The 11,350-nt window shown below is 40.4% G+C and overlaps 1 protein-coding gene across 4 annotated transcripts in view; it reads left to right on the top strand.

The window, feature by feature from the left end:
• Positions 1-225: 225 nt before the first annotated feature.
• Positions 226-11,350, top strand: part of LGI1 (leucine rich glioma inactivated 1) — a 38,458-nt gene continuing 27,333 nt past the window's right edge. For 2 of the 4 annotated variants that reach the window (XM_028098898.2, XM_088019879.1), the window contains exons 1-2: positions 226-690; positions 1,087-1,158. In XM_028098898.2, the coding sequence (XP_027954699.1) occupies positions 476-690; positions 1,087-1,158 (287 nt within the window). In that variant the 5' untranslated portion in view covers positions 226-475. The remainder of the gene's footprint in view (positions 691-1,086; positions 1,159-11,350) is intronic. The other 2 variants (XM_028098900.2, XM_028098899.2) reach the window with 2 other exon arrangements.

The raw sequence follows: 11,350 nt of genomic DNA, 5'->3' as shown, positions 1-11,350 counted from the left end.
GGTCGTTTGCTACATGCACAGCAAATTCCCAGAGGTTTCTGAGACTGCCGAGATCTGACACAAGATGACTGCTCCCACCCACCCACCCACTAATAAGACATAAAGCCATCCTATTTTTGGTAACAATTAAAGGGCCTCCCGGTGCAAGCAGAACACTGTTTATTTTCTGTTACATCACTTCGCTTTGCCTTCGAAGGCTGGTCTGCGACCAGTGTTCTCTTGGTGATGCAAGTCGGCTCTCTCCTCCAGCAGTTGGGTCCCTCCCATCGTACAGCACCTCACAGGTCTCTTCCCCGAGCAGTGCGTTGCTGGAGCGAAGAGCAGCTCACGAATCAGCTGCAGGTCCCCGTTTTGAAAAGCAGAGACAGAGGCAGAGGAAAAGGGTGGACTCTTGTGTGACCTGGTCTCAGAGCAAGACAATCACCAGCTGAATTCCAGAAGCCCTGTTCATGTTTGGGGATATTTTTTCGACCGCATGGAATCAGAGAAAAGCCAGAGGATGGGAAATGCCTGCATCCCCCTGAAAAGAATTGCTTATTTCCTATGTCTCTTATCTGCGCTTTTGCTGACTGAGGGGAAGAAACCGGCGAAGCCAAAATGCCCTGCCGTGTGTACTTGTACCAAAGATAATGCTTTATGTGAGAATGCCAGATCCATTCCACGCACCGTTCCTCCTGATGTTATCTCATTGTAAGGCCCGTAAGCATTTTGATATCTAATTTACGATTTAAAAATTCCAGCCGATGTATTTGGGGCTTTGTATGTATCAGTAGGAGGGCATGGAGAGAGAAATTCCTCTTGCGTGCTTGGCCATTTGACAGTGCTAACATTTTGCTGCATTTAGAAATTTTGATTTTGATTAAGCTGCTATGGAACATGCTTAGTACCCCCCACCCCTGAACATTATTATGAGAAACCTGTAGCCGATTCATCTCTCCTACTCCATCTGGGAAGGAACAGTATGGTACTTCATAAAATAGTGTCAAAATAGTGCCTGTTTTGCTAAACCGGATTAACATAAGGTTTGTTCTGTGTGTGTGTGTCTCTTTGTGTATGTCTGTTTGTTTTTTGTTTGTTTTCTTTCAGATCCTTTGTGAGATCTGGTTTTACTGAAATCTCAGAAGGGAGTTTTTTATTCACACCATCGCTGCAGCTCTTGTGAGAAATATTTATATCATGACTATTTTTAATATAGCATATATTTTGATAAGCCCTCTAGTAAAACGATCTCAATATTAATTTTGTCAAATGTGATTGCATTTCTGGAAAGAAAAAGACTATCAGTAAAGTCAGAGGTAGCTGGGTTTGTTTGCGACTTGACACGGGCAGTGCAGGTTGATTCTTGCAATGGTAAATTTGCTAACCTGTAATGCTGTCTACTTTAATGGCTATTTATGAAGTTGTTGGAATGTTTGCAACAATGCTGCCAATTCCATGCCACTATTTTACTTTCATTTTTGACTTGGGAACTTTGCTTATTTTGCCCTGGAGTTTTTGAATTAGTCGATACTGAACCCTGCATAACATATGCGCTCAAGATGTTGTCTCCCGGTGATCTGGGGCAGGCTGCTACTCTGTGTGATTTACCATGTGGGGAAAAACAAATCCGGGTTCTTTCTAGGTAACTCCTTAATATATTAACTCTCATGAGATTGTTTTCTAATCTCCCGTCATTTATAACTAGTCGCCTTACAAGGAGGCAAAGAAAATATTAATATAGGATGGTGCAAAGGATTAGTCTTTGCTGTGTGTTTTGAGTTAGCCAAGAGGGAACCACATATTCCAGCTATGTCTCAAAATAGTCAAAAAACAATATTTGACTAAGAAATCAGATTTCTCCACAGGCACAATATCACATGTATAATTTGTTCTGACGTGTAATGTTTGGCCATTGGAGTGCTAGTTCTTAGAGCAGGACCACATGAGGGTCAAGAGGTCTCCCCAGACTCAGGTGTCAGGTGACAGATTGAAGTTGTAGTGACATGGTTCCAGGAGGAAATTAGCCAATTGTCGATCAACTGAGTTTTTGTTATCTGAACTGCATGATTCAGGACCCAAGTTTTTTGCTTGCTTGATTTTTGGTTTTTGGGTGGGTGTTTTTGGTTTTTTTTTTGCCTTAATTGGCCATTTTGGCTGTTTGAGGTTATATATACAGAGACAAACAGCATGATTTGAAATTGGAGATACCTGTGTAAATCTAACCCCACTACTCACTAGAAACTAGACATGGAATCTTGTGCAGATGACTAAATCTCTCTGAGCCTCAGTCTCCTCATCTGTAAAATGGAGGTGATGATACATTGAAGGATTGTTACCAGAGATAAATAAGATTTAAGTAGATAAAATGCTTGGCATCAGGTATGACAAATGGTTACAAGTTTTATGAACGGTAGGGTTTTTAATTTTTTACATAAAGCTAAAAAGCTAAAAAAATCTATAAATTAAATCTGTTAATCTGTTGTTTTATCTATATGAAATTCCAAAACTGGTTTGAGTATTTCATTGAATTCACAAACCTGATCAGGTGTTCGGACATTATATAACAATGTTGGCTAATGTCTTTCTACTAGTTAATGTCTTGGATTGATATGCAATTGAGTAGAATATTCTTAAGGGATTTATCTGACTGATGGCTAGTGGTATGATTAGGGGAAGGGTTAGCACATCAAACAAATCCAAAAAAGAGTCTTTAGCACATAGAGAGGCAAAGTCTCCAATGCTGGGATCCTCCCGCAGCATAAGAATTGGTTGTATCTGAAAAAGTGATAATTGTGCTTATGTTGTCCACTTGTTAAATAAATAAATGGCTCATTTAAAAAGCATCCTTTTCAGGAGCTAAGGCACCTCTTTCCCCCCCAGGACAGTTGAATAGATGAGTCCTTAAAATTCAAGGAGAAGCGTCAGTCAACACATACTAATATTCCAACACTAAATAGTCATTAGCTGTAACATAGAAAACCTGGATTGGGCAACCCGATCAGTTAGAACATGTCTACTTTGGTTTTTTGTGTGTTTTTTGTTTTTTTTTTTTTTAACCAGTGGACCAACCTCACAAGCACAGATGCTGGACAGTGGTGTAGGAATAGTTACCGGCTGCTGCGGGGTAATGTGATTACACGTATTTAGAATCGCAGAGGGAAGCCAAGGAACTGGTTTTTAAATAGCCCACACCGAGTGTGTGCCATGCCCCTGTGTCCCATGCTCTGAGTTCCTAAGGAACATTCCAGCCCTTATTTCTAAAAGCAGTTCAGGTTTCAGAAATAACAAAAGGGCGAGTAATTCTTGCCCTGTATGTCCTTACTTAACTCACATTGGCTAACTTCAACATGCAAATTTGTGCCAGAACAGACCTTATGCAAAAGTGTCAGGTGTCAAAGTTGGTCTCTGATCTCAGCACCCTGTTTCCTAAAGATTTTGCTCCCGATTCTTCCTGCCCAATTTCTTTGCTTCCTCCTTCTCCTCAGGAAAGGGTCTAATAAGCTCGTTTTCACTGAGGAGGAAATAAATCATAAGGCTCCAAATAGGAATTGTGCCATAATCATAACATTAATGGGAATAGATGGTTCACAGATCAAAAGAGTTCTTCTGTGGGGCATGGCCACCCAGTGCCCTGAAAACCCCACGTGGGCTGCCAGTCCCCTCCGGAACACGAAGACGAAGGGGCCTGAATTTGCCTTTGCATGACTTTGGCCATCAGACGAGGCCTGGATCACACCAGCCATGGCTTATGCTTTGCAATGAATTCTAACAGCATTTGTGACCGTGGATTACCAAACTGACCTGTCCTAGCCTGTGAAGAGAGAAACTTCAAACTCGATTCTGCTTGATTGATGTGCAAAGGCAGTTGGTTTCTTGCTCTGTTGTTGAAAAAAGGAAAAGAAATGACCCATTCCCATGATCCGTGCTAACAATCTGATAATTTTGTTATGGCCCCAGATGCTTTTTCAGACCTTCTGCAGAAGCATCATGAGAAGTACTTTCTGAAATGTCAGCCTGGGGTACTGAGGAGAATAGACGCAGTGCCCTCCTTAAGTTACATACAGTGTTTTGGGAGAAAAGACAATGTGTGTTGGAGAGCAAGAACAACAAGAGTGCACACTGGTAGAGAGGAGAGAAAGAATAGAATTATCTAATAAAAATTCATCAAAAACGTTGTACAAAACACTTTAAAAATGTCTTATTTCTGGTTTTAAACAGCCACAATAACAAAACTTTGGCCAAGCAAATGCAATTTCATTCATGTTTTCCATAGAGCCAGTTGTAAAACATAACCAATGAGAATGATTATTCATTTGGGTTTGCTCTTAGGGGTGGGGAACAGCGCTTGTAGCGAATGCAATTTACAGAAATGTGTTTTCACACATTAAAGCCCTGTTCTTCTCAACTACAGACTGAAATCCCCAATGATAAAGGCTCATTGCAGAAGTAAAATTCTAACTGAAGAATATAAAATGTGGCAACATTGCCATTTGTTTATAAAATTTTTAATAAACTAAATCCCTCCAACTCTTGCGAGAGTTCTCTTTGCAGGGAGCAAATTACAAGGTTGATTTTAGTATCATGCTAAAAAAAAAAAAATCCATGTATATAAGAATTCAATGTGGTCCGAAAAAAAATTCTATTTATTCCAATGTGATTTGGTCTTGTTTGAAGCAATAGAATTGATCCCTCGGCGGGGGGGGGGGGGGGGGGGGATATCACTATTTCTTTTATTAATCCACAATAAGCACACAAGTACATAGCCCATAAGAAGTAAAAAAATTAAAAAAGGAAAAAGCAATACCATGAACAAGATAAATAATACATCCATCCTTACTGAGGTTTTATCATTTAGTCCTTCAAAATACTATTTGCCCACGAAAAAATATCCATGGCCTATCTCACCTTCGCAGTTATTGGCCCCTTCTTCTATTCCTCCTTAATGTTACAAGCATAAGAAAAATGTAGCACTCTTTAATGACTACTCAAGCCAGACCTATAAGCTAAGGGGGCTTCTCAAAGAATTATTAGCTGGTTATGGATAAGCATATTTTGGTTTGTGGCCAGCTGATGCCCCTCACAATAGACCAAGAAGTAAAAATTTCAGTCAGCAACTAGGTTGTGTTGTCTACAATTTGCCTCATGACCCATAGCTCTGATTTTCAACTTTTTAATTACTTAATTGTTGTGACTGCAAAGTAATCTTGTACAACCAATGTTTTCTCTGAAACGGTATGTCATCCTCTCAGTTATTCAAGCAAGAAACTTATGAGTTACCGGCCCCTTCTCCTTCACTGTTTTCCAACCAGACAAGTCCTCTCTCAAACAGGATGAGAACCTGCCACCTCCTCTTTATCCCAAGGCCATGGCCCTAACTGAAGCTGCCATCAGGGGTTCACGAGCTGCTGTGGGAGCCTCTGCATTGGGTGCCCCTGCTGCCCACCTCCATTACTGTTACTTTCCAGAAACACAGATCTCATCATGTCACCCTTGTGCTTGGACGTTTTTAATGGTTTCCCGGAAACAGAGGAAGTCTGAACACCTGAGTTGGTCTTAATAGAATGTAGCTATTTGTCCAGGGTCATCTCTCATAATATTGACACCACACGTGCACACAAACACTCTCCAAGCTTCGTCCATTAACAAACTGAAGTACCTTATTCCCTGACCTCTGTTGTCTCAAACTCTATAGACTTTTTGGATATCTCTAGTTCTTCCTGTCATTTACTAGAGATATCTGTGCTTCTATCTGCCTCATGTCTCTGGACATCGTAGAGGGTCATCAATAGCCAAGGTCCTAGAAAAGAGCCTAGATGTTGCAAGCCTAGACCAGCATATATTTGTTGAATTCAATCCATATTTTCACAGATTTTATACTAAAGAGTCTTGCTTTCCTATCAGTAGATAGTCCCATTCTTTTTTATGTTTGGTGTACCCTATCAGATTTCACGTGAACTAAGTGTGTGGAGGTCTAGAAAGTGAACTGAACCCAAAAATTGTGAAGAGATTCTGTTCACCCCCGAATAAAGGTGTTGTTCACTGACTCAGTTACCTCCCCCATACTGGCATTTCATGTTGGGAATTGGCCTCCTTCCCTAGGAACCAAGGACTACCCCTACAAAGAGAGTAATGGTTGGGTGATACTCCCTCAAGCCAAAGAGAAGCTCCCCAATCTGTCCTAGGGACCCAGGTCACCTAGAAAGTATGAAACAGAACACAAAAGGCCATCATGGGGGAAGCCCCCAGGTCTGAGGCTCCGGTTCCTGGAGGACTTCTCCCCTCCCTCCTGAAGGCCTGAATACAGACTAAATTTGAATGGGTCAGGCAGAGTCTAAGTCAGGAAACTACCTTGGCTTCGGGACCAGAACAAAATAGTGGAGGGCAGTCTGGGAGGCACAGGCACATCCTCTTCCCGAGGAGAGGCCAGGGAAAGTAGCAGTTTGCATGGTGAACACCTCCTTCCTCTTCACGGTCTCTTCCCTTTCTTGCTGCCTTTTTCCCAGTCTCTTCACACCCATTCCTGGGCTGTCCCAATCCCCTCTTCTGTATCATGTGTATTGGTTGTACATATAAATTATACTTTTTAAAAAAGGATAAAACCCTAGCATTATGATATTAAACTTCTTCAACAGAGATCTCTAGTGTACCACAATTTAAAAGGCAAAGCATCCAAAGCCTTTCTTAAACCCACTGCCTGAGCCTCTTCTGTCCCACGTGGACTTCCTCTAGGCCTTTGACATGAAAAAAATCATATTTGCCTCCCAGGTTCTCTGTTGACTCTGGAGGTTGACTAACATCAATGGTGTGAAGGGTAACATTCCCCCTTTATCCAGTCTGACAAGACATCCAAAGGGAAATGTTGGTTAAGCAGTATTAAGATGGAAAAAAAATTCACTGACAGAAAGGTTATTTCCTTTTTGACTTATTTATATTTGCTCAGCTAAAAGTAGGTATTCATTGTAGTGTTGCAAGCAGTAAAAAAATGAAAGTAAAAGCCTCCCATTTCAGTAAACGCATTTTGGGATTCTACTGTGCAACAAGCACAGTATTGGGCTTCGTGAGGGACACAAAGATGAGTGTCATCTCTCTCTCCCTCCCTGCTCTGATATGGAAGTTCCAAGTTGGCAGTGATCCCTAAAAAGGTAAATTATAATTGCCTGTGTTTGAATGCATCATAAGGTAGACTCTTTTTTAATTTTTTTATCATAACTAGTCTTGATAGGCTTTCTTATTTTGTTCAAAATGATATTCAGTTGATTGGTTAGGATGGTGACTTTTGCCAACTGTTGAGATATAGGCTACAAAATGATTACAGGGGCTTTACGGTGACAGCTGTGATATCAAAGTGGTGAACCCTGGAGAGCTGACAATGTGGCAAGTAGCAAAGAATGCAGGTTTTGTGGTCAAATAAACATGGGTTCAATCCCCACTCTGTTGCTTAGTAGTTCTATGCTTTGGGACAAGTTTAGTCAAGCCTCATGATATGCATCTGCAAAATGGAGAATAACCATCATACCTACTGTACAGGATTACAGTAAGGATTAACTGAAGCAATAAATATAAAGTGCTTGGCACAGTTCCTGTAACTCAATAATAAACGTTAGTTTTTATTACGGTTTTTAAAAATCACTTTAATTTGACCAACCACAATATTGGATTAGCATCTGATTGTATGGGTTGGATTTGCTTATGATCCTAGATTCGAAATGTTATTGTTCTACCCAGAGGTCTCCATCAGAACCTGCTAAGAAATCTTTCCTTCAAATACTTCTCACAGAAAACATGAACTATTTACCTTTTTGGGGGGTAGCAGACCGAGAGGAGCAGAATCCTCTCACTTCTTCCTCGTGAAAAAAAAACTGGCACCACATTTTGTAAAATATGATTTTGTTCAAAATAATTAACACTGACCAATCTTCAGATGAGTGGTTCTATGGTAGGATGGAAAGAGGTCTGAAATAGAAGACATGAGTTTCAAATCCAGTTCAGCCACTAATAGGCTTTCTGAACTTGGGTTGGTCACAAAATATCCCTGGGCCTAAAATTTAAATGTATAAAATACCAGAGATAGATAAAATTATGGCTCTTGAACTCAAATGCCAATGGGGGTTGGGTGATAGGGTAAATAAAAGAAGCAGTTGAGTAGAAGACAATAGGGGGTGGTAGTGACTGGGGTAAACCAGAGAAGACAAGCCTTGCCTAAAAATGACATCCTCGGCTCCAGCTAATCATTGCTGATGAGACTATGGTACATGAACATGGAGCCATATTTTCCTAATTTTCAGGGGAAGGCAAAAATCTGGAAGCAGATTTTTAAAAAGGATAAAAAACAAACAAAACATAAGTTGACATTTTGGGACCTATATATTCGATGAACTAAGGTGTTTCCTGGCTTAAAAAATTCTATTGTATTGTATTCCATTCTACAAATAGAGTTACTTTAAATTAATACAATATAGAAGGTGATCTTGTTAAAGAAATGGACAAAATTTATTGGATCAATTCTAACAAACCAGTAAATTAGATTATTAAATGAAAGAGCCTCATAATATGGAATTAGCTATTATAAAGTCATTATTAAAATAATAATGTGGTTCTCAATTTTCCAAGTAGATCCCTTGGGATTTTACCAAGACCTCCCCATGGTGGCTGATGATAAAACAATATTTCATTTTCCCTCCCATGGGCAGGGACTAGAGAGAAATTGTTGTGCCCATTTACATGGCAAAATGGCAGGTGTTTGCCTGTGTACAATGTGATTAAAAAGCAATGAGCCTTAAAAAAAAAAACCAGACTAGAATTTATATGTACAAATAACTCTGGAGTCATTAGAGAATTCCTGTGGGAGGTCATAGATTCCTCCCAACTATGCTTCCATGGCTAAACATTTCTATATCCTTCTTTGAGAACTGTCTTCACTGCCAGTTTACAAGCCATGCAATAAAACCAGGCAAAATTCTGTCAGGGGGGTGTTTGTCATTTTTGTATTGCCTGATGCTAAGCACTTTATTGATCTCATTTTTTTACTTCATCATCACAATAACCCTATGAGGGTATATGATTACCTCCATTCCACAGATGAAGCACTGAATCATAAAAGGGTTTTAAGTAACCCTCCTCAATGTCACACCCCTCCTAAGTGGCACATCTGGGGCTTAACCCCACATCCTTACTTTTAACTACTTGCATCTATTTCCTCTTGAACATGAATCACTGGGCTTGACTTTACATAGTTCCATTCCCAAAATCCAACCCCCTCTCAAAGGGTCAACCTTTGCCATTAACAAGGGTATTCAGGGGAATGTGTCCTGATTCCGGAGAACAATTAATGAGAAGGAGTTTCAAAAGCCCTTTGAAAGAGTGGTAGCATTGCTGGCAAGAGCAACTTGTTTCCCTAGGATTTAATTCTCATTTGTATGTGTAAGCCCTGGTCTCCTTGCTTGGAAAAAAGAGAAAGAGAAGAAAATAGCAAAAGAAAAGGACTTATATACTTTAAAGTTATGCCTTAGATCAATGTTTTCTAAACTTGTGTCCTGTGGAACCATTGTCCTGCAAGAAACGGGTCTGTGCTCAAATAAATTTGGGAAACTGTACATTTTATCTCCCCACCTGGGCTACTCACAATGCGTTTTGCCTTAGAAAAGCCTCTGGAATTATTTTATGTCATTTCGCTTTTCTTCACATCTCATAGGATATTGGGAATCTACACCTTTGGTATTCATATTATTTATTAGCTTAATTATTTATACTCACCTTGTTCTAGAAAGGCTTGCTAGCAGTGGTTAGGCAGGTACAAAGAATTCCATCTTAAAGGATACACTAAACCATCTATCTCCATACAAGGAGTTAACTCAGACAATTTTGTTTGTGTGGATTCATTGACTGTGATATCTGGGAGCATGCCTCCCTCCCACACTGTCCACCTGGTCAAGCAGCTCGGCACACACAGCTGCTTTGGGGACCTCCCAGTGGATGCTCCATCTTTCTGAGGAAGTAGATTACCCCTTACAGCATATTCAACAGGAAAAACGCCCCTGAGCTTATATTTACACTCTCGTTATTTTTGTTTGGAGCAGGTTCCCTCACAGCCATTTCCCAAATGGCTAATCCAGCATTTCCCTGGGTATGTTTCATGGAATATTCATTTTACATAAGGATCAATGATAAAAGGGTCCCATGATCAATAAAATTGGGAAACTGCGTATTTCATTCCCTTTTGAAGAGTCTCAATTTATTTAAGGATAGAAAGAGTAGTGTAATTAAGAACTCTAATGATCTTTACTTACCCACTTTTCTATTCATGTAAAACCTCTCGACCCTAAGAAGGCCTTGTATTCCAGGGAATAGACTCTGGGAATTACCAGGCAAGGCTGTTCTAGACTTGCAGCAGACACTGGGCAGATCTGATGGGACTAAAAAGAGAAATCATGGCCTCACCTATGACCATCACCAGTCTGAGCACAGAATCCCAGCTTTGCCAGTTACAAGCTTCAAATTACTTTACCTCTCTCACCTCGGTTTCCTTCATATTTTAAGAGAAGAATATAAAACTTAAATTATAGTGTTCATTTTAAGATTAAAATGAGTTCATAGATGGCAAGCTGCTGAAGATGAGGCTTGGCACAGAATAGGCTTTCCATAAACTGTTAAGTCCCTTCTCCTTGGTGCTTCAGGACCAGGGCGATATAGGCTGAATTTATAAACAACATCGAGAGGGTAGGCTGATGACTAGTTGTGCCAATTCCTAGACTAGTTATGCCAATTCCTGGAAAGGAAAATTTGACTGTCCTGGGATAAGAGGTAATAGACTATAAAAGCAAAGAGGTAGATCCGTGCTTTGTTACTTGCTAGTAGGCATGCCAAGAATATTCCCAAGGGGAGTGCCTGGGTGACTCAGTCGTTTAAGCATCTGCCTTTGGCTCAGGTCATGAATCCCAGGGTCCTAAGATCGAACCCCGCATCGGGCTCCCTGCTCAGCAGGAAGCCTGCTTCTCCCTCTCCCACTCCCCCTGCTTATCTTCCCTCTCTCCCTGTGTCTCTCTCTGTCAAATAAATAAATAAAGTCTTAAAAAAAAAAAAAGAAGAATATTCCCAAGGGGATCCCTAAAACCTACATTCTAATCCTGGCCCTGCCGCTGATAAAAGATGTATCTGACCTTGAGTAAATCCCTTAACTTCCGCAGACCTCAGTTTCCTCACCTGTAAAAAGAAGAATTGAACTATGTATCTCTTTGGAGTGCCCCTCACACCCCACCAGATTTATGTGAAGCTAAAGTAGGGTTATTTCCCGTCAACCCGGATTAAGAGGTGGTGGTCTACTTAAGGATCAGCTGAATTTCATTGAAAATGGTTTTCAAGGATGGAAGACCCA

Source organism: Eumetopias jubatus, unplaced genomic scaffold (genome assembly GCF_037043125.1).
Source record: "Eumetopias jubatus isolate StellerSeaLion01/CBP00866 unplaced genomic scaffold, mEumJub1_p1.0 scaffold_17, whole genome shotgun sequence".
Taxonomy (NCBI): Eukaryota; Metazoa; Chordata; class Mammalia; order Carnivora; family Otariidae; genus Eumetopias; species Eumetopias jubatus.
This window is presented reverse-complemented; position numbering and strand designations above follow the sequence as displayed.